The sequence below is a fragment of the Strigops habroptila genome, chromosome 8, assembly GCF_004027225.2.
Source record: "Strigops habroptila isolate Jane chromosome 8, bStrHab1.2.pri, whole genome shotgun sequence".
Classification (NCBI taxonomy): Eukaryota; Metazoa; Chordata; class Aves; order Psittaciformes; family Psittacidae; genus Strigops; species Strigops habroptila.
The window spans coordinates 47,004,823-47,032,788 of NC_044284.2; the positions used below are offsets into that span (position 1 = coordinate 47,004,823).

General features: G+C 57.9%; 1 protein-coding gene across 5 annotated transcripts; it reads right to left on the reverse strand.

Annotated features, from left to right (window-relative positions):
- Window positions 1–184: 184 nt before the first annotated feature.
- LOC115611751 (diacylglycerol kinase beta-like) lies at window positions 185–27,964 on the reverse strand. 5 transcript variants are annotated; one of them, XM_030495136.1, is made up of 25 exons: window positions 27,627–27,964; window positions 22,163–22,394; window positions 20,544–20,620; window positions 19,288–19,453; window positions 18,216–18,455; window positions 17,516–17,686; window positions 17,111–17,160; window positions 16,449–16,523; window positions 16,226–16,345; window positions 15,085–15,202; window positions 14,841–14,929; window positions 14,283–14,399; window positions 14,047–14,145; window positions 13,803–13,916; window positions 13,651–13,724; window positions 13,445–13,519; window positions 13,273–13,358; window positions 12,978–13,067; window positions 12,434–12,594; window positions 10,747–10,811; window positions 9,721–9,811; window positions 5,954–6,155; window positions 4,359–4,479; window positions 4,208–4,268; window positions 185–3,669 (listed from the first exon to the last, which is right to left on the reverse strand). In XM_030495136.1, exons 2-25 carry the CDS (start codon window positions 22,227–22,229, stop codon window positions 3,571–3,573), a joined length of 2,628 nt encoding a protein of 875 aa, XP_030350996.1. In that variant the 5' UTR covers window positions 22,230–22,394; window positions 27,627–27,964; the 3' UTR covers window positions 185–3,570. The 5 variants fall into 5 exon arrangements, with proteins under 5 accessions (XP_030350996.1, XP_030350993.1, XP_030350995.1 ...); XM_030495133.1 differs by having other exon boundaries at window positions 22,163–22,358; window positions 27,627–27,957; XM_030495135.1 differs by having other exon boundaries at window positions 20,448–20,620; window positions 27,627–27,957.
- Between the last annotated feature and the right edge of the window lie 2 nt (window positions 27,965–27,966).

Consider the following 27,966-nt stretch of genomic DNA (forward strand, 5'->3'; position numbering starts at 1 on the left):
TTGCAGGCTCCAAATTTAGGCAGTTGCATCTCCCACCGAGCATCACTCCATTGCACTGCTGCTGACAACACCCTTTCAGCCCCGGAACTCCGAATCAGGCACCTCCTGTTTGGGATCCCAAAGGTGGGGACCCCACACCTGGCCAGGAATCAGGGAACTCCAGTGCACCCCAGGACGAGCCAAGTATTTCATCACCATCTTTATTTGAGGCAAGCCCACAGCAGTCCAGGTGTACACGGCAACATGCGCTATGCTACGGACACCATTTCCATGCAGGCAACCACAGCTACGCACACAGCGGCAGGACAGGGCTGGGGCTGGGAATGAGGTTCCCCAGCTCTCAGGGGCCCCCCAGCACTGGCACCAGTGCCTGGGGCTGGGGGTGGTGTTTGGGGGCTTCTGCTCCATCCTGTGGCCTTCAAGGGATCAATGGGGCTAAGCCAGGAGACACCAAGGGGGACAAGGGGTTCAGAGCTCCAACTTTCCCTCAGCTGCACCTCTGGAACCAGGGATAGCCAAGCCAGCATCCTAGCTTCTGTGGGTGCCCTCCTGGGCTGGAGACATTTGCACCATTAGACTGAGGAGGTCGTTAGCTGCCGGGCCCATTGAACTATGGCTTTGGCATGGTGGGAATGGATTGAAGCTGTGTCTCCCAGGGGAGGTGGCAGGGACCATTGCACTGATCATCAGAAGGGGATGTCTCTATGGGAGCCTGTCACTCTTGGCAGACTGGTGCTGGTGAGTCCTTGTTCCGCTGGCTCAGGTCCTGGGCTCTCTGTGCCCTGCAGGACACATGTCCGAGTGCTACCTCCTGGCTTTGAGCTCAAAGCAGTGCTCCTCACCTCCAACATGCTGCCAGACCCATGGGTGCAGGCATGGTGCCTCCTTGCTTCCCCTGGCCCTGCAGGGCCATGGGCAGCAAACCACAGCAGAGGCCCAAGCACTGCTCTTTGTCCCGAGCCCAGCAAACCATGACCAGGTGCAAGGAGCAGGTCTGCTGTGAAAACCGTTGCTGATTCCGTACACGCACTTCCTAAATGGAGCCCCGGGATAAAACCCTGGGTTGAGGCTGAGCAGGCAGGGAAATGGATCCAGATCTGCTGCTATAAACACCGCTGACCTCATGTGTTGTCATCCCACGGATCAAACCTATCACCCCACCTGCTGGCAAAGTTCTGGAGATCACAGAATCACAGAATGGTTTGGGTTGGAAGGGACCTTAAAGCTCACCCAGTTCCAAGCCCCTGCCACGGGCAGGGACACCTTCCACTAGACCAGGTTGCTCCAAGCCCCGTCCAACCTGGCCTTGAACACTGCCAGGGGGGACAGCTGAGGTTTCTTTCACCCATCCTGAGCAGGGGGCTTCAAGGCACAGCTGCTGTTGGAGAAGGGCTGGAGAAATGGAGGCTGCTGGTTCATGGGACACAGGGTTTATTTGGCCCAGCTCCTGTATGCTTTCACCTGGCTACTCATTAACAGCCACCCTGGGTGAGGAGGAGGACGGGGGATTTACACACTGTGGATGGAGCGTGCCCATGTGCACAGCTCACAGCTCCAGTGAGCTGTGGCAACCTCCGTGCTCTGCAGCACAGGGCACCCTCTTCATGGCTCCTCAGCTACTGCCAGTGCATCCCTGGGTGCTGCATTGCAGCAAGCACCTGCCCCCAGCTCACCCTGCCCGGCGCTGGTGCCAAGGGCAGGAGGAGAGGGAGCCGTGGCAGCCCACTAGGGCCTCCTCCTGTGCCCTGGCTGAGAGCGGCACTTGTGGGATGGAGCCTGGCTGGGGCTCCCCAGGGTGCCGCCACCTCCTCCCCTGTCAGCAGGGCCCTGCAGCTGCTATCAGAAAGAGCCCACACATGACAGCACTGTCCCTGCCTGGAGGGGGTTGACCAGCAGCTCTCTCTTAGCTCATTGTTCACTCTGAAACTTAATGATGGAAGCACCCTCCGCGCAGCCAGGAGGATGCTATTGAATGGAGACCTGCAGTGTGACGAGGGACCAGGCACTGCGTCACTGGGGAGGATACGGTGACTTGTCCCCTGTGCCAGAGGCATAGCGCGGACAAGCAGTGGTTTTCCTGCCTGTGGCAACATCCATGGGGCACACACCACTTCTAGCTTGCTGACAGCAGCACAGGGACCTCCACCAGATCAGAGGCAGCTGCCTGGGAACAGGGGCTGACTGGGGAGCTGAGCATCCCCCCACACAAGGGCCGCTGCAGGAGACAGCAGCTGCCTGCAGAAGCAACCAGCAGCCCTTCCTGTGGGCTGATCCTGCCAACTCCTGGCTGCTGGAAGCACTGTGAAGTGGATCACACATCCAGGCCATCATGGCCTCTGTGCATTTGCTCGCTTTTTGGTCCCTATCACATCCTGGGGAGAAGCTGCATCCTGTGGTCTGTGCCCACACACCTCATCACACATAGGTGATGCCACCAAAACCTGCCTGTGCATTCCAGCTGGGCTCCAGCAGTCAGCATCTGCAAAGCTCCTCAGTTTCAGGGTGGGTGGGGGACCTGGCCATGTGGAAACTGACGTGCAACAGCTCTCCAAAGCTCCCTGCAGCCACCCAGGAGCACCAGAGGCAGCACAAATCACCACTGGGACAGCACTGGGCTAGTGAAGCACATGGGGAGACATGTAAAAGGGGGGACCACACACACTTCCAAGTGAGAATTGCTTCTGGATATCTGTCTCCAGGATCCCCAGTCCCTGGGGCAGGCTGGCAGCCTTTAGGAGAGAGGAAAGTCCACACAGAAGGAGGTGCCATGGGGAACAGCCAGCAGACAAGGGAGGTGGCGTTTGTGTCCAACCTAGGCTCATAAAAAGAAGGGGACCCCCAAAGTCCCCCCAAAGTTTGCTAAATACTTACATCAATATGAACATAAAGCCCAGAGCTGGGGCATGGCGGGGGGGCCCAGGACTGACAGCTCCCCCGAAATCCTATTTTTGCCATTTCCCCTTCAAAACACAGTCTCCTCCCATCCATCCCACGCTTGTCCCTGTGGCCCAGGCACCATCTGTCCCCAGCCTGTCCCACGCCTCGTGGCTCCCAGGGCCAGCAGCAAGGGCTATCTTTGCATCTGCTTAAAACCCGTCCCAGAAACAGTGGCTGAAGGCAGGGCAGAGACCGTCTCCTCTAGGCTAAGAAAATAAATAACTCCTCCATGTGCAGGGGCTGGTGGACACGAAGCCAGCGCAGCAAAACATCGAGTGTCCTTCGAGAGGATTGGAAATAAATAAGTGAAGCTTGGTGTTTGCTCCGGAGCACGTTCCTCTGCAGCTCCGCTGGGGCGGACGTCATTTAAATAGAGGGAAAGGAACCCCAGTCCTGGTGCTGTGCTGGTAAACACACTCCCTGTGTGCCAGCCTGCCCTCGCCCTCCGCCTCCATCTGGCTGGAGAAGATGCTTCTGGTGGTTGGGAAGGAACCTCCGAGACCTTCCTACGACAAATCATCCCCGCTGGGCTTGGGAGGGTGTTCCCTTTCCCTACCACAGAGTGGGGATTGGGGAACCCCCACACTGGGTGGGTGTCCAGGACCCCCCTGTGCTGTGGCTCTTGCACACTGCTTATTCTCGAGTTCGGTTTCTTCTCTTCAGGAAGAAGAAGCTGCTCTTCTGAGGGGGCCCCAGCAGCATCGGCACTTGGCTCTTATGTGTAATTTTGACCTAAAAAAGAAGTGAAAAACCCACCTCATAAGGGGGTCGTGGGCTCTGAGCCACCCCCAGGCACCCCCAGCCCAGGGACCCCACAAAGCGACCTGAGCAAGCTGGCAGCACCCAGCACCGGGGCGAGGAACAGCACTGCCCCACAGCTGTGTCATTAGATGCTTCGCTGCATGGGAGTAACTGCTCTGGAATCACGTCCAGGGATGGGCAGAGGATTTCTTCTCTGGGCAAGCTGCCTGCCAGATGGTGGGGGACCACACTGCAGCTCCCCCCGGAAGGGATGTGGCTGTGCCCACCCACCCTGCAAGGGACAAGCATGTCCCTGTCCCCATGGCTCCCATGATTTCTTGCCATGAATCCAGGGCACAGCATGGGCTACCCACCAGCAAGCGCAGGAGCCTTCCTCCAGAGGCTTTGCCACACTGTGTGGGGAGCCGAGGCTGCCCACCATGCTGCCAGTCCCTGCCTGCTCCATCCCACCATACTGCCAGCCCTGCCTGCCCTATGCCAACACACTGCCAGCACGCTGGGGACTCACCGTGCAGGATGGCTGCATCCAGGGCTCTCCATCCACCTGCATGGGCAGCAGCTTGGACGTCCTGCAAGGTGCAAATAGAGGGAACACAGTATGACACAGGCACCAGCTTTCACCACTGGTTGGGTGCTCAGCTGGGAAGGGTGACAAATACCTGATGGTGACGGACGAACACTGGGCCAGCCTCTTCCCAGCACTCTTCAGTCCTGTGTAGATCTGCCCCATCTCCATCGCACCCTCCAGCCCCACCACCTCCAGGAGGTGGTCACTGAGGTCTACAAGAGAGAGGGACCAAAGTCAGTTCTCCTGTCCCTGGGGATCCCCTGCCTTCCACCATCACCTGAAACACTGGGGCTGCTGGCTGCCCTGGCGTGCAGCGGGGCTGGTGACACTGTGGGGATATGTCCCAATGTCCCTCATGCCCTGAGACCACTGAGCTCAGCATTCACAGCATCGGGCAACGGTGATGTCCAAAATCTCCAGAGCAAAAATACTCCTGGTCTGAAATAGTGCCCAGTCCTGCAGGGTTGCATGGTGGCAGCCCAGATACTCCCAGCCCTTTGCTTGTTTGCAGTGTTGTACGCAATGGTGGCAGACACCTCTCCCTGGGTGCCCTGGAGCACTGCAGCCTCACAGGAGCAAGGACGCACACCGGAATCCTTGCTGGAAGGGATTTGCTCAAATCTCAGGGCAAACCCCTTTTCCCAGCTCCTCCTGCTCTTCCTGGCCACCGGCAAAGGTGCTCGACATTAGGGCAACTCTCTTGGTCTCTCACTCCCTTCAGGGTCCTCTTTCACCCCTGGTGGACCCCCCACAGGAGAAGCCCTTTGAGCCTCTCCACATCCTCCTGCCCACTGGGGATGTGCCCAGGAGACTGACCCACTGCCTCTCACCACCTTTGGAACAGGCCTTTGCCCTGTCTCGCTCTCTGCTGCCCATTCCCATGGGCTTGCCCGGTGAGGGACAGCCTGGGATGGCTGGTGACACCACCCCCCTGGCAGCCATGCAGCAGGGGGGCAGTTTCTCACCCCAGCCCCAGGCTGCGGGAGGTTGGCAGGTGGAAAATACGGGCCCTTTGCCTATTTTGCTGTATGCTTTCTAACCCACTGCTCTGTGCTGGGGAGCCCTGCCAGCACTTTGGGCTGCCTGCGCTCCACACGTGCCCCCAGGGACAGCTCCAGTGTCTGCAGCAGTGGATGCAAGGTGCCGGCAGGGCACAGCCTGGGTCCTGTGCTGTTCCTGAACATCCCCAGCCAGGCTGGCAGAGCTGTGGTGGAACCTGGAAAGATGCTTACTAAAGCCTTCAGTGCCAGCTCTGCAGCTCTGCTTCCAGCTCCTCCTCTGCAGCAGCGCCTGCCTGCCAGCCCCAGAGAGCACCGGCGCTGCCCAGCCTCATGCCTGCAGGCGATGGGTCCCATTCGGACACCCCCTGAGCATGATCCCTAGAGAGTGGGGGGAGAGGTGGATGGCAAGGCATGGGAGCCACATCCTCTGGTCACCATGGCACAGCACGACCAGCCCTGAGAAACGGCGTGCGAGGTGCATGTGTGCAGAGCCACCCTCCTTCTCCAGCTTGGACAGATCATTGTTGGGATCACCCGTCACCCCAAAAGACAGCGAGATGATAGCAACCCCTCCAGTGCTGTTGCTCCCGTGCCATGTGCACTGAGCCCAGCCAGAACTGTCATCTTCCCAGCATCCCTGTGCCAACCCTGCACACCCCAATCATCCCTGGGCTCCACCGCTCACCCTGCACGCAGAACTTGAGGTCCTTGGCGTCGGTGACCACCGTGGCATGCAGCTTCTCAGGCACTTTCTTGCCCAGCCGGTTGTAACCACGCTGCTTCTTGGTCTCACCCCAGAGGTTGGAGCCGCCGTACATGCTGGGGATGTTAAGGACAGCGATGCCCTCCAGGGATGTGTTACTCAGGTCCAGCAGGGTCCCATCACACTGCCGGGCACACGGGCAGCGTCAGGACACAGGATGCCCAGCACAGTGGAGCCCAGCCTTCTCTCCCCGCCTGCACACCAAAGGAACGGGGCTCCCCAAGCACAGTGGATTCCCAGATAAATCCTGCCCCAGGGTGGCTGGGGCTGGAGGTGCAAACAAGTCTCTCCCCTGCTCTGCATTTCTAGGGCTGACAATCACCACCTCACTTTCCTTGTGCTGCTTTCCCTTCCATTCAATGTGAATTCTACTGCACATCGCAGATGGCAGTTTTGAAAAGCAAATTCCTCTGAGACCACATAAAACCTTGGTGGCACTCAGTGCTATGACCCAAAATAGGAGGCAGTACCACCTTGGCCCCAGAGAAATCTCCATCCAAGCACAGGGATGCCATCCAGAGGGACCTGGACACGCTTGTGAAGTGGGACAATGCCAACCTTATGAAGTTTAACCAGGCCAAGTGTAAGGTCCTACACCTGGGTCGGGGCAATCCCAGGCACTGCTGCAGGTTGGGCAGAGAAGAGATTCAGAGCAGCCCTGCAGAAAAGGACTTGGGGGTGCTGGTTGACGAGAAGCTTAACATGAGCCGGCAGCATGCGCTTGCAGCCCAGAAAGCCAACCGTGTCCTGAGCCGCATCAAAAGAAGCGTGACCAGCAGGTCGAAGGAGGTGATCCTGCCCCTCTACTCTGCTCTTGTGAGACCTCACTTGGAGTACTGCGTACAGTTCTGGTGTCCTCAACATAAAAAGGACATGGAGCTGTTGGAGCGGGTCCAGAGGAGGGCCACGAGGATGATAAGGGGGCTGGAGCACCTCCCGTATGAAGACAGGCTGAGAGAGTTGGGGCTGTTCAGCCTGGAGAAGAAAAGGCTGTGTGGAGACCTCATAGCAGCCTTCCAGTATCTGAAGGGGGCCTATAAGGATGCTGGGGAGGGACTCTTCATTAGGGACTGTAGTGGTAGGACAAGGGGGAATGGGTTCAAACTTAAATAGGGGAAGTTTAGATTAGATATAAGGAAGTTCTTTACAGTGGGGGTGGTGAGGCACTGGAATGGGTTGCCCAGGGAGGTTGTGGATGCTCCATCCCTGGCGGTGTTCAAGGCCAGGTTGGACAGAGCCTTGGACCACATGGTTTAGTGCAAGGTGTCCCTGCCCACGGCAGGGGGGTTGGAACTAGATGATCTTAAGGTCCTTTCCAACCCTTACTATTCTATGATTCTATCTCCAGCACAAGCTTCCTCACCTCCCCTTGTTCAGACTGACTCCAAAGAATCAGAAAGTTTGGCTGCCCAAAACCTAACTCAAACCAGTTATCTTCAATCTGGAAACTAGAAATGAGGATGGAAGGAAATGATAGGAAAGATGTCAGAGATAAAAATGGCAGGTTTCAGAGAGAAAACTGCAAGCCAAGCACACAGGACTGGCACCCTGGGCTTCGCAGTCCTACAGCAGGACTGCCACAGCTGAAAATTCCCTGTAAAAGGTAAAGCATCTGTTGCCTGCGGCTTTCCCACAGGCCTGGAAGCAGCAGCCATGGAAATGCATTCCTTAACTTCAGGTTTTCTCACTCTCGTGCTACTCAGGTGATGCTGGATCCCCTTTCTAGATACCTCTGGAGGAAGCAGCTGCTTTCCCATTCAACTGTGTTTTCTCTGGAGCATTTGTATTTTCCTTTATGCAACTCTCTGCCTGCCACACTGTGCTTCAGCAAACAGCAGCACATTTTTTTCCTTGCATTTTGGTGATGCAATGGCATTTCTACCCACTCTTGCTTTGACAAGAGGAATGCAAATGGGCCTGATGAACCCCTGCTGCTGCTTCGGCTCCAGTTGTTTTCCTCTAGCAAAGAGTGAAGGTCTCAAGCTTATTTTTAATACCCTGTCTGCAAGTGCTGAGCATGCCAGCCACATGTATATGGAGCTGGGTGCACACACAAGCATCTCTGTATGTTCAGATCTGCTCTGCCTCCCTGGTGCTCTAAGATCTTATTTTTAGCCTTGCATTGAAGGCAAAAGGCAGGAATCTTCTGGTTTGGGAGTGAAGAGCTGTCTCTCCAGGGCTTGGAAAGACTGTAAAACCTTTCATTCTCAATACATCTTAATGATATGATGATTTGTAGGAGAAGACCCTAACTCTCTGAGCAGTGGATACTGAGCAAGAGAACTCCAATTTCCCATTTTCCCGTGCCTAGCTGAGCTGAGCATTGCTCCCAACTGCAGGCATCCTTCCTACTGGCCTGGCCGTGGTGGGATGGGAGCAAACCGGGGCTGCCCAGGCTGTGGGATTTCTGGGGGTGCTGTGGGGCAGACAGGACCACGGCTACCCACGCATGCAGGGAGCGATCTCCCCCTGCCTGTGCCCTCCCTTCCCCTGTTAGTGTGCCAGCGTGCTACAATGGGCTCTTTGAGCAGGGGCAGCTGACGGCACGCTGGCAGTGGTGCTGGAAGTCGAGATTTGCAGCTGGGGGAAAAGCAGATTCATTTCCAGGAGCTGTTAGGGGAGCGAGTGCCAATTTCCAAAACAAAACTGCCATTTCTCTGCAAGGCTGACAGTTGCCTGGGAGCTGGGGGGAGGACAGGCTGCCGCTTTCAACTTCAGATCCTGTGGGATTAACGCTTTCCTGCCGGTGTGGCGCAGCTGGCGATGCTTTGGTGGGGAGTGTGCGGGCACCTCACAAGCAGTGGAGGGCACCTCACGCCCATCAAACTCCACAGACATGGACTTCACGTGCTATAGGACACTGGTGGGTGGCTGGAGAAGGGGGTGAGACAGCCATGTCCCTCCCCATCAGCTGCCAAGGGCGCAGCTACCCCATTAGGGCTTTGGGAAGGGCTGAAACTCCCCTCAAGCCAAAACTGTAAAAAGGTCATCTATCCAGGGGTAAGAAGAGGTGGAAGTTTACAGCAAAGCATGGCCCAAACCCCCTAGCACGAGCGGAGAAATGACAGCACTCATAGCAACCATGAACCCTCCTCCCCACTATAATTAAAGACTGTTTCCATGTCATCCAGAGATTATTCCAGGCACGCTCTCAAATACAGCTGGAAGGGGGGTGGGGGGGAATACAGGGCTATTCTTCTGCCTGCAGCTGGCCAGCTCTGCAGCAAGTGCCACGCAGTGAAAGAGTGAGTCCTGCCAGCCACAGCATCCTCCTGCCCCCCTAAGGGGTCAAACCCGCCATGGCACCTGCTCCCTGAACACCCAAAAGGCTTGATCAAGGGACCCTGGTTTAAGCTGAAATAATGGCTTTGAGCTGATAGAGGGGAGATTTAGATTAGACATGAGGGAAAAAATTCTTCTCTGTGAGGGTGGTGAGACACTGGCACAGGTTGCCCAGAGAAGCTGTGGCTGCCCCATCCCTGGCAGTGTTCAAGGCCAGGTTGGACGGGGCTTGGAGCAACCTGCTCTAGTGGAAGGTGTCCCTGCCCATGGCAGGGGGGTTGGAACTGGATGAGCTTTAAGGTCCCTTCCAACCCAAACCAGTCTGTGATTCTGTGACCCACAGGTGACATCTCCCGGAAAGCCTTTGTACCACGGCTGGAGCCAGGGACCATTCCAAGGAAACCTACCTCCACCTCGACATAGTCGTGGAGCTTCTTGCAGGTGGCTGCAAAGGTCTCCGATGTCCCAAATTCGAAGTACCACAGCTTGTTCTTCATTCTGGGTCAAAGAGATGCATCAGCATCCCGCCTGGAAGCGGTGCCTTGCCCCATCTGCCCTCATTCCCCAGGATGGGCTGCCAGAGCATTTTTGGAGCCGTTGTGATGGGGACATGGGCAATTGTGGGGAGGGACCACTGGTGCCACGGCCCCAGGCACTTGTGCTGTGGGACAGCAGGTGGCTTGGGCAGACCTGGCTCTGACACCCTGTGGAGGGGGAGGATGGGGGTGCTGGGTGCTACCTCGGCATGGGACAAGGGTGCCTTTATCTTAGCAGAGCTGAGCACGGGCTGTTGTCTGTCAACAGGGCTGCCAGGGATGGTGTACCCCATGGAGGGGCTGTCCCCCACCTCAAGTCCTGCCTCACAGCCTCCCGGCCCCTGACCACTGCTCATCCCCTGCATCAATCACTGCACCAGGCTTGCAGGTGGAGCTGCGACCTCTGGATTTCAGAGCAGAGCCAGATGCTTTGGTCCATTTGGAGTTTTTCTAGCAGGTGTTTATGAACATGGGGATGAGGGTCACAAGCCACAGCTCCTGCTGCCATCATACCATTTCCATGCACCCCGAGCACAGCAGGAGCGAGCTGCGACCTGCTGCCTGCCCTGCCCTTGCTGCCTGGCCTGCTCGTGCCAGTTCTGGAATTTGGTGCTAATTATAAAGCATGAATGAATGTAATTGGGTGTGTGGCCAAGTTTGAGCAGCCACTGCTGCACGGGGCCCGAAGGAGCACCCTGGACCCCCATCATGCCCATCCCCTAAGGTTGGCTGAACACCACACCATGTCCTCAGGGCTGCTGCCAGTCCCATGAGGAGAGGGGCAAAAGGAGCCTGGTGGGAGGGGAGCAGGCTCCAACACATCCCGTCTGCATGGTGCACATCAGCAGGGCATCCCCCCTCACCCAGCTTTTGGAGGGGCCCATGGGCAGCCCTTACCTGCTGTTGAATTTCTCAGGGTGCTTTTCTCGCATGACGTGGAAGCGGTGGGCAATGGAGGCATCCTGCAGGGAGAGGAAGTGCAGAGATGTCGGTGGCACAGCAGGGAAATAGAAACCCACCCTCTGACCCCTGCGGGCACAGGCCAGGATAATGTGGGCTCAGCTCTTTGGCCTCGCTGCTGAGCCCCATGGCACATGAGGAGATGATGGAGGAACCCTCACACAGGCTGCTCACAAAGCATTGAACGGGTATGTTAAGTGAGATGCAATTAGTGCACTTGGCTTCCTTCCCTCATCACAGGGACTCCGTACGAGGGTGGATGCTGAAAGAGGGAGGAAGGGTGGGCTACCAGGGGGCAGTGGGCTCTGGGGACACCCCAGGACCCTGCTCCTGACAGCTCTGTCCCGGCAGCTGTCTTGAAACTCATTGCATCCTCTACTCTGCAGGGTGGGGGGTGTTAGCCCGACTGGAAAGCTGTCACCAAATGCCACCTGCGGTGACATCCCCTGGCATTAAGCAGAAACTGATGTGAAACTAGAAGCATCCTGTAGCACTGCTGGGTGGGCAACGCAGGCCATAATGGTACCATTCAGGCACATATGGCCGAGGTCAAAAATCCCGCAAGCCCCTGGGAAAAGCAGTACTTTGCCATTCCCCCAAAGCACTGCTGCTGCAAGGATTGACCCCCCGGCGTTGGGGAAAACTACATGGCATGGGGCTGCCATTCTCTCCAGGCTCCCTAACTTCCCTGGGTTAGGAAACAATGGGGAACACAGGTCCAAGCACCAAAACTGCTGTGTGCCACCCTGGCAAAAGCTTCAGGTGGTATGTCCAGCAGCTCTCAACCCATCTCTGGGACCCCAAACTTCCCTGAATGCTGTTAAGCTCCTCACACACTTACTCTTGCACCATTCCCAGCTGGGAAGAGAGAGATTCCATGCCTGTTTATGTATTTAAAGTGCTGCCATTACAAATGACAATAAACCCAGGAAATAAAAAAAGGTTGGGAACGTGAGCAAGGAAAAGTAGGGAGGGAGAGCCTCCAGTTTGAGAAACTCAAGCTCAAATGTAGAGCTTCACCAAACACTTAGAAAGGCTTTTATGGTCTCTGAGGAATGCCACCAGGAACTAGACCCTGCTCCTAGGAATTAGCTCAGGGATGGCTCAGAAGAGGGCTAAGGATGAGTCTAGGAGGAGACAGGATGAGCCAGTGTGGGGGCCTGGCAGAGTACCCACTGAGCTGGATCCCTCCAGCAAATTCACAGAATTATAGAATGGTTTGGGTTGGAAGGGACCTTAGAGCTCATCCAGTTCCAACCCCCCTGCCACGGACAGGGAAACCTTCCACTAGACGAGGTTGCTCCAAGCCCCGTCCAACCTGGCCTTGAACGCTGCCAGGGATGGGGCAGCCACAACTTGGCCAGTGGGAAATGCCCCTGGGAAGCCACTGGTCCAGCTGGGTTTGAGGCTGTGTCTGTGCTGGGGACCCAAGTGACAGCTCCTGTGCTCCACTGGCATCCCAAGTTCTTCCCTCTGCTTTGCCATGGCCGGGGGGCTCCAGTGTGCATGGGATGGTCTGGGCACCGGTGACAGGCCTTGTGCTGTGCCACTCTCTTCAGCTAAAACACAAGTGTGTTGTGCTGTGGGCTGCCCTCAAGGCCCAGCCCGGCCCCATGGTACTCACCACCCCAATGGAGAAGTAGTTGTTGATGATGGTGGATGGGACAGGGTCTCCATTGGCCTCCCTGTCACTGGGAATGACGTCTATCTGCCAGCGGTCCAGCATCACCTCTGTGCTGTGCTCAATGTCTTTCAGGACCTTCATCAGGTTGCCTCCTTCATAGCCTGTAAAGGAAAGAAGGTGGGCCTTGAGGAGGATGAAGGAGGATGAAGGGGAGTGCAGCCACGTCACATGGGGCTGGAGGTATTTGCGTGCCAAGCACCCGGGGAAGCCTGGGGCTGCTGCTACGGCACCAGCGAGATGCCTGGCTCGTCCTTGCAGCAGTGGCAGAGATTTCAGCTAATGGCACAGCTCTCCCAGTGGGGGTTTAGAAAGCAGCAGCTGCTTTTTTTGGAAGGGGTTAGAAGCACTCTCAGGAGGCACCAGGGCTGAGATGCAGCCCCGAGCCTTGTCCCAAGAACCCTCCCAACGCAGGACAGCACCCACCCAGCCACACCACAGTGCCCACAGACCAGGCACCCCCTGGGCAATGCTCGCCTGGCCTCACCTCCTCCCCAGCGCAGGCACCGGGCCAGGTCATTGCCCGTTCCCAGGGGCAGGATGGCGACCGGCGGGTGCTTTGCCAAGTTTGCCTTGTCTGCAAGTCAGGAGAAAAGAGGTTTGGGGTTGAAAGGGCTCATTCCCTGCTCTTCTCCATGTCCCTCCTTGTCTGGCAGCACAGGGGTGATGCTGTTGGCAGGATCCCTACCCCCTGTCACCCAGGGAATATCAGGAACCTGCAGCAGATCACCAAGAATATGGGTGGACGATGCTCTGTGGGAGCACAGCTGCCCCTCATTCACCTATGCAGTCCAGGATCCAGCCCACTGTGCCGTCCCCTCCGCAGGCCAGGACGCGGAAATCTGGAGTGTCCCGAAAGAAGCTCAGCCTGGAGAGAGCCAGGAAGACAACAGGTGATGTGGGGGAGCAGGGGCCAGGGGAGGGGGCAGAAGACTGGCTGCAGCATCTCCATACCCTGGCGCAGGCCCGCCGCGGTCCAGGTTGTACACTTGGCGTGGGTTGAGGAGGTAGTGAAATTTCCGAAGGACCCTAGGAAAAAAGAGAGGTGTGAGGGATGCTGCGGAGGTGAGCTGCCCTCCGGGACAGATGCTGGGGCAGCCTGAGGGACCGGCAGCCCCTGATCCCAAGGGAATACTGTCCCTGGGCAGGATCCCACCTACCGCTCCCCTTGCCTTCCTCCACTCTTGGGGTTCACAAACACCAGGAGGGGATGTGTCCCAGGCCGCGGGCTGATCTGGAGGGCAGAAAGCACCGCTGCAGGGCTCGGTATGCACCCACAGCAGAGCTTGTGGTCCCCACCGTGGGAACCTACCTGCAGTCCTTGCCCATCCACTGTGCTGGGGTTCAACTTGAAGCCCTGGTTGTCCTCGGGGTTGGTGCTGGCAGGGGAGTCGCTCTCGGATCTCCGGCAGTGGGACTGCCTGTCCTTTGGGGAACAGAGGCGCGGATGCGCACGCCACCCCCAGAAGGCAGCGCCAGCAGCTGTGGGAGGCGGGTTGGCCACAGCGATGCCCTGCCAGGTGCCTGCCACCCAGCAGCAAGGAGGTGGCACTTACCAGGACAACAGGGCAGATGTAGGAAGGCAGCAAGATGTGGTCCCGCAGTGGACCCCCATCACACTCCGGCTTCACATGGGAGGCACATTTGTTGTGGAGCTGGAGGGGATGGGAGGAAGGAAGGTTGGGCAGGCGACATGTGGCCATCTCCTGTCCGTGAACCTCTCCTCCCCAGGGCCGGCTGTGCGGGGAGCACTGCAGGGCGCACCCCGGCTCCAGCGCACCCACATACTCACGGTGACTTGGCACCAGACGCAGTGCAGGCCGGTGATGCCCTGGTAGCACTTGATGCTCTTGTGGCATCTGTCACACTTGACGGGGGAATTTCCCTCAATCCACGTGTGCTGCATCACCTGCAAGGTATGGGGGGCACTGCGGGCACAGCACCCACTGACCCACAGCCATCCCTTCTCTACTGCCGCTGTGGTTCTGGAGGGTGCTGTGCCATGCAGGGATGTGGACTGATCCAAAACAGTCCCTCACAGGCCACCTTCCCTCCCTGCTCCTCCATGCAGCACTTCAGGGACACCCATCTCCACCTGAAGCCACGTCTAACCTTGAGGCTGGTGTCCTGCGGATCCCTGGGGGCTGGGGATGGGATCTACCCTGCCAGGCTGTGGATGCTCAGAATGACCGTGAGCTGCTGCCCAGCAGTCAAGAGGCAAATCCCAGGGGAAAAGGCCATGGGGGACCAGGGCAGGAAACAGAGGGGCCAGCTGCTGCCAGCGGTGCTGCCCCGGGGAGGACTCCAAGGGAGACCCACCAGCTCAGAAGTGCACCGGCCACCTACTCACGCTTGTGTTTCTCTTGGATTTCACATAGGTGCTGATGCAGGAGGCGATATCTTTGGACACGCACCTCTCGTGGACGGTGTACTTGCAGACTGGCAGGAGAGAAGAAAATGGTGAGCATCACACCCCAGCATCCCCTCCCTGCAGCACCCGTGGGGCTTAGCACTGACGGAGACTAGTCCCCCCTCCCTGTGGCACTGGAATGGAGTGGGAGCTGCCAGGGTGCTGGCAAGGGCCCGTGACTCACAGGAGCAGCAGAGGCCCTGCTTGCGGACCCCCAGCAGCATGGTGTGGCAGAAGTTGCAGTAGGCAGGTTTCTTGAAGTGCTTCAGCCTCCAGGCGTGCTGCCCATCGTCCTTCGCGTTCTGCAGGGCAGGAAGCAGAGGGTGAGGGGGGGGGTCACTGCCCTGTGCTGGGGGTTCCCGTCCACTCAGCCCACCACTTCTGTCAGCTTTTTGTTCTGGAAAAGACCCCACTGTTTGCAGGCGTTCACACCTGGCTGCACCATGGGCTCCCCCTGCTCCCTGGTGTTCCCATCAGCATCCCTGCTGCTGAGTGCCCCTGCTCCCTGGGCATGTCCAGCTCCTGGCGCTCCAGGCACCGAGCTCCAGCTCCGCATGGCCCCTCGGCACAGCCTGGCCACAGGAGTTCTCTGCTGGTGGCCAAGAGGAGGGTGACTCCGCATGTGAGGACAGGCCCCCGCCACCACGGGGCGACCAAACCAAGCCTCTCACATCTGGGTCCAGGCTTGAGCACTTTGCAGGAGCCACTTAAAATTCCCGGTTTTCTTGAATGTTTCTACCAGAAAACCTGCCCTCCTGATTCTGTAGGAAGCAACTGCCAGAAGGAGCACCATGGAGCAAAACCACAGATTTTCCCTGCAAACTACGGCTAGGGATGCACCTCGATGAAATTAACTCCAAAAGGATGAAAAAGCAACACAGTGAAATAAGGAGGGATCCGAAAATGCCCCACCTGTTCTTTGAAGATCACACCAGGAGAGGAGCTGTCATATTACATGATCACCTTATTTTTTGATTAAATATTCATTAAACCGGGCTATGCTACAATGGCAAGGAGCAAACCCAGTCTGCTTCGGCATGGCAGCTGGCAATGACTGCAGCTTAAAACTAAGATTGTGAAGATTTGGGGGGCAAAGGCAGGTCAGCAAATGCAGGGTGAGGGCATCTGCTGGGGCTGGGGAGCAGGGGCCAGCATGGGGCTGTGTGGTGCCAGATGGGTGCGTAGCCTGTTGCTGCAGGTAGGGTCCCTGCATGCTCTCCTTTGCCACCCTCCTTTCCTGCTTCAGCAAGGCCCTGGCTTTCCTCCTGGAGAGGGCAGGGCAGATGGATGTGGCCAAAGCAGGTCCCCACAACGCGGGCACTCACCGTCTCCATCCCTAGAAGGACCAGCAAAGGGATGGTGGTCATGCCTCCGCGGATCCACTCCTCCAGCGTCACGGTCCCGTCATGGTCGTAGTCAATCTCCTCCATCATTGTCTTCAAGATCTGGAAGAGGGAGGAGATGCAGTGACACAGTGATGCTGCCTGCGAGCCCCAGCTGCTGGCTCCGACCGAGAGCTCCTGCAGCATCCCCAGCCCAGGCACTCACAGGCTTCAGCTCGGTGGAGTCCCACTCCAGGTACTCGGCCACATGCACCATCTGGTTGATGATACGATCCAGCTCCTGAGCACAGAAAGACGACAGCGCCTGGCACTTAGTGACGGCTTTGGCCACGAGCGGCATGTCCAGCCTCAAGCCCCCAGGTCTACATCCTGATACACCCAAGTCCACCCCAGGCTCCTGCCCGCACAGGGGCCAGCAATACCCCACTTCTCAGTGGGTGCTGGGAGCTGCTTTCTCCTCTGAAATCTGCCATAAGATCTGCAGTGGGTTTTCTCCTCAGAAGAACTGCTCTGATAAAACAGATTTTTATTTGCAACAGGTTTCAAGGGCAATACCCAAAGGACAAAAAGGAAACTCCGAGGCAGGGGGTTGTGCACGATTTTTCTTTTCTGAAAGCCTGTGCCCTGATGGAGAGCTGCAATTACTGGTGGGTGGATTTCTTCTCACTGCTGCTGGATGCTGCAGAGTTGGCACGCATCGCCCAGCCCCACGGTCCAGCCCCACAGTAAATGCTGCTGCCTTCCTCCTCCCTTCCCATATCCCTGTCTAGCTCGGAGCACCACACCACAGGAGCAGGCACCCCAACAGCAGGCCCTGCATCTCTTCGGCCCCCAGGTAGGCTTCTCTTCTCCCAAGGGAAGGCTTACCGAGCTGTCCAGGAGGCCATTTCCATCAGTATCATAGAGGCGAAACATAACTGGAGGGAGAAAAGAAGCCAGCTGCCAGTTAGACCCCAGTCCTGGGGCACCCCAGGCAGCCAGTGCTCAGTGCCAGGGCTGCTGGGGCTCTGGGATGGGATATGACCTGAGCCCACGCTCGGCTGTGGGATATCGAAGCAAAGCCATGCCCCCCCCCACTGTCTATGCCAGACATGGGTGTCAGCAGGCAGGAGCAGAAGGGTGATGCTGAGCAGTCTTTCCAAGTGGTTTTAATGTTTGAGCATTGAAAAGCGAGCAGGAACATCCATCCCCACACCCCTCCTTAAGTGAACCCCTAGGAGGTACCTCCAGTGTAGTGTGACCAGCATCCCATGGCCCCAGGGTCCCACTTACACTCCAGCTTGTCCTCAGCTCGTCCCCTCTCCAGCAGGGACAGGTAGCAGACGATGTCCTTCAGGTGGACCACTTGTGCCAGGGGTGCAGGGGGCTGTGGGGGGGCAGCTTTCAGGGAGCTGTGGCTCTTCCGCAGGCTGAAGGGTAACCTCTTCTCCACGCTCCTCATCCCTGTGGGCAGGGAGCAGGGGATGAAGGCCATGCACAGGGCTGTCCACTAGGGCCAGGAGACATTCCCAACTGGGACACGGGGCTGCCAGCATGTGAACTCTGGGGTAGGGACCCGTTTATTGTGGGGCTGGGTCCCATCGCAGGAGCAGGGCTGAACACTGCAAGTTGGTCCCTGGCTGTGGACCTTCACACCTCTGGCACTGCGGCTGTCGGCAGGATATGCAGGGAGAACCCATGGGGACATGGTCTGCTGGGGCAGGAGCTGGGCTGGAGGCAGCCGTGACTCACTGCTCCCATCCCCCCTTGCTAGGAGCTGCTGCCAGGTAACTGGCGAGGGCTCTGCAGGACAGGATCACTGGCTTAAGTTTGCAAAGGAAAGGTGTCCAGATGCCAAGAACGCACTGACTTTGGAAGGTCACCACCATCACACTGGGGACATGACCAGCCGCACCACCGGGGCAAGGTGTGGGGTTCCACACCTTGGGAAAGCAGGGAGGGCTTGTCCCCATGGAGCCCCAGCCAAGCTCACCTGGTGACTGAGGGCTCAGCAGGGACCCGGAGGAGATCTTCGAAGAGCCAGAGGAGTTGTGAACAGAAGGGGTGCCAGTGGTGGACTTCTGGGAGGACGACCTGGACCAGCTGGGGGAGGCATTGGGGATGGATGCTGGGGTGAGGGATGCTGGCTGCGCCTCAGCTGTGTTGCTGTGGCAGCTCTTGGGCTCAGGAGTGTGTCGTCCTAGGGCACTTAGAAGCGTTTTCCCATTGATCCCTGCAAAGCAGACATACCATAGAATGGTTTGGGTTAAAGCTCACCTAGTTCCAACCCCCTGCCACAGGCAGGGACACCTTCCACTAGAGCAGGTTGCTCCAAGCCCCGTCCAACCTGGCCTTGAACACTGCCAGGGATGGGGCAGCCACAAGGCTGGTCACTCATCCTGGGTTTTTGCTATCCCAAAGCAGGCTGGCATCCTGGTCCCAAGGCTCTCCAAGGGGCACCACAGGCAGACCCTCACTCTCCTGCCTGGCCCAGCAATTTCCAGCAGCACTCCCATCTGTGGGGACCAGCCACTACGGTGCTTGGGATCAGGTGGGGAGGATGTGGTCCCCTGCCACCAGCCAGAGCTGCTGCCGAGCCCCAACACTGCAGTCAAGCACCTGGGGAGGGTTCTCCCTTTTCTCTTGCAGTTTATAGTCCCTTCAGCAGATGTATTCATGCACTGCAAATCCACCTGAGCAAGGGCAAGGGCAGGTAGAAGCTGGGCGCCTGGCACATGTCCCCTGCTCTGGGTGGCTGTGAGGTGCACAGGTACCTTGCAGGCCATCTTGCTCTGGATGGAGATGCTGGCATTGAGTGACTTGGGGTCTGAAAGGGAGGAATCAGTGCAATGGTGCCCTATAGATCTCCACCCCAGGAAAAGCCTTTGCTTGCCTGGAGCAGCGCAGGGCCCCTGGGAGCCCATCCTTGGGATGGGACAGAGTGTGCTGGCCCTGATGCCACCCACTTGCAGGTGTCACCCCACAACCTCTGTCCCTGTGGGGCAGCACGGGAGAGAGCCCAACACGCCACGGCATGCCCAGCTGGGTGTCAGGGGCTAGCTTACCAAGGGTGTTGTGCTGCGAGACGCTGGGGCTCTGGCGCTGGGTCTCGGGGGACACTTGACATATCTTACGCTTGAAGGAGGTGAAGAGGTGTTGGCAAAGCTCCTCAGGCACGTCTGCCTCCAGGTAGGTCTTCATGAAGAGGTGAAAGCCCTCATAGTCGATGGGCTGAGGGCACAGAGAAGAATGATGGACAGAGAAGAATTATGCCATAGGGGTGCAGAGGTGCCAGTGGAGGTGGGGTATCCTGTGACTTGGGCCCCCCTCACCTGGCATATCAGCTGCAGAACCCTTCCCAAAACAGCCAGCTTCCCAAATTCCTGTGGTGGGATACAACCTAAAGTGACTCAGAGGCAGCAAGGCCAAACATCCCCAGTGCCAGCTGGCTGCTGGGGGCCAGCATGGCTGAACCAGGTGCTCTGAAAGCCTCCTGCGCCCCCATGGCAGGGCATGGAGCAGTGGGACTCTCCAACCCACCCACAGCCCTGGAGACTGTTTTCCTTGTCAGGTCTCCTCGCCTCCTCCTTCCCTGCTGGGCATCCTCATCACATCAGAACTTTGACTTCCTGATGGCTTTTGTGGCCCCAGCTAGAGCGAGGGTCCTGTGGTGCCCTTCAATAGCAGTGTAGTTTTGCTGCCCCTCCTCAACATGTTCAGCCCACTGATTTTTCTCATTTTGCCTCATTTCTAGTGATTATGGCCCCTGTGAAAGGCTCTGTCCTGCTGGCACATTAATAGGTCTCTCTGAAAGCACCACTTGGAAAAAATAACCCCAGCCTTCCCCAGGCAAGAGAAAGAAAGCATGGGGCCTTCCCCTCTTCCCACGCTGGCAACAGCAAAATCATTTGCTTTTGGGGGAAAAGAGACAGAAAATCCCTCCTGGCTTCTGCCTGGCAAGGAGATGCCCCAAAATGCACTTCATGCATCTCCCTGCAGTGCTTGCAGGGAGACCAGCACTGGACACCAGCATGGCCAGGGGGTCCTGCCAGCATTGGTGGGATGAGGTGGGATGGCCGCATGGCAAGCCAGTCCCCAGGATGGCTTTGGAGAGGTGAGTATGTGGCTGGAAGCTGGGAAAGATGCTTCCCGTTCATGAAAGCATCTTTCCCAGTGCAGGGAGCATGGCCATGGGGAGAGGCAGAGGGCGGACAGACAGACCTACCTTCTCCTGGCTGCTTTTAGCCGTGGAAGCGGGGCTGGGGAAGCCAGCAGAGTGCTGGGAGCTGCATGGTGGACAGTGGAGGGCACAGGGACATACCTGTTCGGGGTTGTACCTCGAGAGGACACCATCCCCATGGAATTCCTCCAGGACATCCTTGAGCTTCTTGGTGGAGTCTGTGGAGACAAAGGCATCACATTGGCGAGACCCCTCCACCATTAGATTAGATTAGTCTCATTCAGCCTGGAGAAGGCTCCAGGGAGACCTTAAAGCAGCTTCCAGCGCCTAAAGGGGCTGACAGAAAATCTGGAGAGGGGCTTTTTACAAGGGCTTGTAGTGACAAGACCAGGGGGAATGGCTTTGAGCTGACAGAGGGGAGATTGAGATTAGATATAAGGAAGAAGTTCTTCCCTGTGAGGGTGGTGAGACACTGGCACGGGGTGCCCAGAGAAGCTGTGGCTGCCCCATCCCTGGCAGTGTTCAAGGCCAAGTTGGACAGGGCTTGGAGCAACCTGGTCTAGTGGAAGGTGTCCCTGCCCATGGCAGGGGCTTGGAACTGGATGAGTTTCTAAAGTCCCGGGGAGGACTTACACCCCCAGTCCAGTTCCAGGCCACCCTCCTGGAGAGGAGGCAGCTGCCTGCACTGCAGCCTTGCTCACCACACTGTGATTAACAAAAAGACGACACTGAACATGAGCTCAGCGTTACAGATGGTGTTTTATGGTCTGTGACTCAAGAAAGGCAGGATGAGATGCAGACAGCGACGCTGCGCACACACCTCTGCCTGCAGCCCTGTGTTCTTGCCTGGGATGGCAGGCGGGCAGGCAGGGGGCTGGGAGCTGCTTGCGCTGGCTTGTTTGAGCTGGGAGGCCATGCCTCCCCATGCTGTCAGCTTTGACCCACTACACCTCACCCCAGAGACGTGCAGCAGCCCTGAGGACAGCTCGGGGGGGGTCATGGGGTCCCCTTTGCCTCCCAGTCCTCTCCTGAAGACGCCTGCTCACCCCAGGGACACGCTGCCCCTCCCATGCAGAGATTTTACACCTCCTCTCCCTTTGTGCCATGGTCCTGACTGAGCTTTCCTGCCCATCCTGTCCTGCTCTCAGGCTACATCACTTGTCAATTGCCTGCTGCAACAAGCACACTCACACACTGGCTCTCTGGTAGGCAGGACCTCAAGGACCCGGTTTTAGATGTCTGGGCTCTGCCCAGGCTCCCTCCCCAGCCCCTTGCAGCCCCAGGACCCCGCAGCACCACCGCCAACCTCCTCTCCTTGGCAGGAGCTGCAGGAGAGGGGCTGCTCTGCAGAAGTGCTAAGTAAAATTGCCGCAGAGGATTGGCAACCTGAGGCGAGCCGTGGAGCAGCTCCACGTGTTTGGGAAAAGCCAGTCTGCTTTCCTCGCTGGCATTTTGCTTCAAAAACGAACGTGGGAGCTGGCCGCCTTCAGAGGGACCGAGCCATGCTCACGTGTGCGTCCCCCGAAGCAGGGGGGGCTTGTGCTTAGCTGAATTCTGCAGGGAGTGCAGGCACAGGGACTCTCCTGCTGTGCCCCACCAGCCGGTGCTGGGGTCAGGAACCTTCCCAGCCTCCCCATCCCAAATCTAAGAAGTCTAGTTCTCCAGGAGGACACCAAGGATGTGGAGGACCAGTCTGGCACAGATCAACAGGTCTTTTAAACCCCCTCTCCCTGTGCTGGGGCGATGCGCAGGGTACTCACAGTCTGTGTACTGCTGGAGCTGGGTGAACTCGGCGGGGCTGAGCGAGATCCACCCGCCATCGCTCATCTTCAGGCAGCAGGGCCCGCTCTGGGGTGGCCACGAGCTGCTGTACTTGCCGTGCTGGGCTGGCTCGGTCACATTGGCACGGTGAGGGGCACGGGGGGCTCTTGGCCAGCTGGCATCATCCCACTGAGCCTATGGGCAGCAAACCCCAGATCAGCACCTTCCTCCCTACAGCAGGGACAGAAAGAGAGGAAGGGGTCAGCAGCGCCCAGCTGCAGGACGGGTGGCACCATGCAACCAGCAACAGCCGCAGTTCTCAGCGGCTGGAGGATGTGTCGCAATAGAGCCAAGGCAAACGCCACATACGAGGATAGGAGCTTGTTGCCTTATGTACCCCCAGTGTTTTCCAGGGGAACCCAGCGTGACAGGAGCAGAAGGAAGGACACAACTAATTAGAGACGACGCAGTGCGCGGAGGCAGGGGAGCTGAACGAATGGAAGCTCCTAGCTTGTGCCTCCATCTCTGAAGCTGGTGGTGACCTTTAGCTGGATCCACCATGGAGAATCGTCATAAATGAAAATCTATGTTCAAAATTGGGTGAGAGGGAAAAACCTGCGTTATAGAGGAAGCATCGCTCCAAGTGGCCCTCTCCACCCCATCCATTTTCAGGCTTCAAGATGTAGTAGCTTTCTCACTTAACCTACTCAGTCATGGGGGAAAAGACAGCATCCCGAGGAGGTGGCTGCTCTTCAAGGACCAGATGAGAGCAAACTGATCTTGATTTTAGGGGCATTTCCCTGCTAAATGTTGGCTCCTGGTTTTCACCAGACTGAGCTGATGAGAAAGCAGAGCAAGGGTGAGCCGGGAAAGGCCATCTGACTGGGGGTGATGCTTGGGGAGCACCCACACTCCCAGCAGCTGGCTGGCCTGCTTATGGTGCTGTTCATTTGCAGGAAAAGGCATTTGGTGAAGGTGAGCAAGTCATTTTGGGGAGCTGCTGGGTCCCAAGTGCCACACCAAACCCACCCAGTGTCCCTAGGGACATATGCATATGGGGTGCAGCACCAGGGACAGGAACTTAACTCCTAATCCTAGGATTTCCCCCCAACCATCTCTGGGATAGACCTTCTCGTTCACCCTCCACAAAGAGCAGCCCCAGTGTTGGCAAGGGAATGTGACCACCTTCATGACACTTTTGGGACATGATCAGGGGAAGACGGAGACAGGCAGAGAGAGCTGGGCTTGTTCAGCCTGGAGAAGAGAAGGCTCTGGGAAGACTTCAGAGCAGCTTCCAGTGCCTAAAGGGGCTGACAAGAAATCTGGAGAGGGGCTTTTTACAAGGGCCTGCAGTGACAAGACAAGGGGGAATGGCTTTGAGCTGACAGAGGGGAGATTTAGGTTAGATATAAGGAACAAGTTCTTCCCTGTGAGGGTGCTGAGGCACTGGCACAGGGTGCCCAGAGGAGCTGTGGCTGCCCCATTCCTGGCAGTGTTCAAGGCCAGGTTGGACGGGGCTTGGAGCAACCTGCTCTAGTGGAAGGTGTCCCTGCCCATGGCAGGGGGTTGGAACTGGATGAGCTTTAAGGTGCCTTCCAACCCAAACCATTCTGTGATTCTATGATCCCCCGAGATGCTTCCGCTGCTCCTGCTCAGCACTGCAGGGGCATGGCTGCCTCAGGGCTGAGGGGGATGATGCCTTGTCCTCACACTGCTCTGCCCTTGGACGCTCCTGTGGGGACAACGCGCAGCCCTGAGGGAAATGCCACCTCCTCACCCTTGCCAGGGCCCTGCTGGCCAGGAGGCTCCTTGCCTCCAGCCTGCAGCCATCCCAGCATCTCTCTGTCCCCACGCCACCAACCAGGGACAGACTGGACACACCTATTAAAACAGTTGCGTAGTTGGGCTAGAAAAATCCTACCCAACATCTTCCCACACTGGCACGGGTTTTCTAGGGATCTTCATCTTGGGAAAAGGACAAGCATGAATACAGGGTTTCCACCTTTCTGGGATGAAGGGTTTGTCCCGAGGTATCTCTGAGGCTGGTCCAGAAGAACTTAGTCCGTAAGTAACCCTACAGGAGCATACGCAGGCTTTCTGTTTCCTGGCAAGTGAGCTGTTTTGTTTGACCAGAACCTATTTTTTATCCTAAATTTATACAAGGGGAGGCTGAGAGAGCAGAGCCAGCTCAGCCTGCAGAAAATAATGTAAAGGGGGGGGACTCCTGGTTGGGTCCAGCTGCTCAGGTGCACCGAGCCTCCGGCAATGGACGGCTGTGAAAATACCCCTTGCTTCTTTTAGTGTTGGGTTATGGGGCAGCATGAAGCAATAGAAGGAAATTAAAGCGGAGCTAATTGTGCCATCCCAAGGGGCTTTCCCCCAGCAATTGCTGGAATAACAAATGCCACTTCTAGCACATCAGCTTTGGATTTCAGGAAGGGCAGGGAAAAGCCTCCTTAGGAATCCAGCTGCTCGTTCAGTCGCCTTCTGAATTGTCAGCAGCAAATTATGTTCTATTAAATCAAATTTGCCTCTCTCTAAAAATAGCTCCCCTACTAGCATTAAAAAGAACCTGGACTACCCTGCCTGAAAGCACCTCCCGGGACACAGCCCCTCTCCCCCTCCTCGCTCCATGCCCACCAGCTGTGCATGTGGGCTCTGCCATTCTGCTGGCACTGGCGGCATGGCGTGACTCTGGATGGCTGAAGTGGCCGGGGGAGGATGGAAAAGGGAGAGCTGGGAGGGCCCCGAGCACCTCCCAAGCTCTCCCTGGGGATTAGCTGGTGTCAGAGCCCTCAGGAAGCCCCTGAACGCATGGAGCATCCTGCCAGCCCCAGGGAGCTGAGGGAGGCACCCTGGGGAACATCGCCGGATGCGGGCAGAGGCACAGCTTGGTGGGAGCCAGGGCCCGGCCATGTAGGGCCCGAAACATTCACATCAACAAGGATGATGCCGGGTTGAAGCTGGGGATGGGCCAGTCTCCACTGGCCAGCAGGGCCCAGGCAGGTGGTGGCCAGGCCAAGCCATCGGCAGTAGGCACGTCTCAACACCCATGAGAAAGGGCTGCCCACGGACACCCCCAGTGTCCAGGGCTGGGGGGCTGCTGGGGACCGTGATGGATGGGCAGAGGAGCTGTTTTTCCAGCCAGCTGCCACTTCCTATGAGCCTCCCCACCAGCCCCTGGCCGCCTGGTGCTGCTAAGCACAGAAGACCCAGCTCTTGGGCTGCTCCCCCAGCACAGAGCACAGTGCCATGGGCCTTGCCACAGATATGTGAGGGCTTGTTCCACTGACACCCGCCTGCCCTCCCCAGGACTGGAGCTACTGGAGACCTAATTTTACCCAGTCTGGGGCAGACGAGCTGCAGGCAGTGGGTAGCGTGGCAGCCTCCAGGTGCTGGCAGAAAAGCGGCCACTCTTGCAGAGCCTCCTTTGACTGGCTCTGCAAGGGTGTGCAGATGGCCGCGGGAGATTTCTGCTTCAGAGGCCCTTTGGGAAGGAAAAACATCACCTCCTCGAGCTTCAGGAGACAGTGCGAGGAGGGAAAGCTCCTGCTGTGCATATGCTGCACACTGGCACATGTGGAGGCTATAGCCCTCCGGCAGCCGTGGGCACAGCACAGCCTGAAGCCGGGCTCTTCCCTGCATCCCTGGCTGGGCCTGCTGAAAGACACAGTCACTCACAACAGTTTCTCCTGGGGCAGAAGCCCAGTGGGTCCCTGCATGAATGGCATTTTCCAGTGCACCACATCATTTGGAAAGATCAGCCTATTTTTGTTTTGGACTGGGGAGAGGCCCCTGAGCTGGTGGGTGGAGTGTAAATCCCTCCTGTCCCACTGCAGCAAACAAACCCCAACCAAGTCACGCTCAAACTATTTTCTGCAGTGACAGGGGAACACACTTCCCTGCATTTTGCCAGCCTGAGAGGACACTTGGGATCTGCTTTTTCCATCTTCCTGCCTGTTGCTCTCTACACATTCCCTTTGCCCACCCATCCATGCAGAGCCACATGCACACATCTGCCAGGAGCACCTTGCTGGGCCTCTGTGCCTACTCCTGGCTGCAGGGCATCCCTCCCTGGCAGCTTCCAAGCGAGCAAGCACCATTTTGCTAAGAGATGCTCCTCTCTCCCTGACCGCTGTGTTAGAGGACCAGCAAAGCCAAGAAGAGACATCTGCCACCACGACCAGCTCCAGCATGGTGGGTGCTCTCTCCCTCACATCTGGGCAGTGACACGGGAAGAGGAGGGTGGCCTGGGGTCAGGCTGCATTCATACCGACTCCCAACTGGGAGCTGGGAGAGCTCAGCTCAGCCCAGCTGCACAGGGACAGCAGGGACCCAGCACAGCCAGTCCCCCTCCGTCAGCCTGCCAGGGCCAGGGCAGCTCAGCTCTCACCCCAGGGACACAAACAACTTCCCGACTTACTCCTGTTGCCTTTTTAGAGAATAATTCTGCTGGCTGTGTTCAGAGCTGGCTGGATCCAAGCTAGGATGCCTTTTGAGTGAGACCTGTCCCCTTGCCACCTCTCCTGCTTGTCCCAGCCAGACCAGAGTTTGTCTTGCAGAAAAGCCCCTTCCCACACCAGACAGGGAGGCAGTGGTTGGCCCCCACAGCCTGGGGGCTGAGATCCTCCCTGGGCTCCTGGCTTCGTCACCTCACACCTACAAACCGAGGGCTTCCCGCTGCTGGCACAGGGAAGCTCTGCCTCTGCCCCTGCAGGAATCCTGCAGCGGCGAGTCCCACAGGTTAACTGCACAGGATAATGCCGCTTTCCAGGAGCTTTGAAATATGTTCTTGCGCCCTTTCATTCCCCGAAACAACCTGAAGAACAAGTCGCAGACAGTCTCTTGCTGCAGGCTGGGAATGCTGAACACCTCCTCAATCCTCCTGCCCTCCAAAGCAAATGGCCCCAGCAATTTTTACTTAATGAGGAAGACACTAATGAGCTTCCCCAGCCTGGCAACGTGGGGGAACAGCTGACTCGGGCTGTTTCTCTGCCAGTCAAAAGGGTGTGTTGTTTTATAGCAAAGCTGAGAACCAACACATGCTAAGACACCAGTGAAGACCACATAGTCTTGCTGGGCTGTGTTAGAGGCTTGTGGAAGCCATCTTCTCCACCCTGGGGGGACAAGAGGATGCTGCCCCATCCTTCCCGATCCTTTGAGCAGCTTTTCCCACAGGCTCCCACCCCATCTCCCTCGCCCCAGCGCTGCCCCACTGCTTGAACACATGTCCCCTCTCCCCAGACCGCTTCAAACCCGACCCAAAGGCCTCGGAACGGGGTCGGGACCGGCTCCGAGGGCACGGTGCGGGACAGCAGCGAGCGCAGGACTGGGCAAGCGGCAGTGCCGCGCGGGATATTCCCCTTGGAAAGAAACGAGCCCGCCGCGGGTCTCCGGTGTGCCGTGTGTCCCCACCACCACCCCCTTGCCGCACCACGCGTCCCCCCGCCGCTGTCCCCTTACTTGGCGGCGGCAGCGCGGTGCCATCGGCGGCGGCCGGCGGGACCAGCCAGGTCTCTCCGGAGGAGGCGGCTCCGCGCCTGCCGGTTACGGGGCTCGGTGTGCAGCCCGGCAGCTCCCCGCGCCCTCGGCGAGGCGGAGCCGGGCAGGGGGATGCGGAGGGATGCGAGCGGGCCCGGCCCGCTCCGCGCCGCTCTGCTCCGCCCGGTCCGCCGGCACCGGCGGGCGGCCGGCAGGAGGAGGAAGAGGAGGAGGAGTTGGAGGGAAGATCCCGGCGGCCCCGACCGCGCCCTCGCCCCTCCCCGGGCCCGGGGCAGCGCCGGGAAGCGCCGTGGCGGGGAGC

Coding starts and splice junctions, on each gene's coding strand:
- LOC115611751 (XM_030495133.1), bottom strand. CDS start 27,650: ATGGCACCGCGCTGCCGCCGCCAA. Junction 17,161..17,515: donor AGCTGAGGACAAGCTGGAGT/GTAAGTGGGACC, acceptor TTCTCCCTCCAG/TTATGTTTCGCCTCTATGAT. Junction 13,725..13,802: donor TGGATGGGCAAGGACTGCAG/GTAGGTTCCCAC, acceptor TCTGCCCTCCAG/ATCAGCCCGCGGCCTGGGAC.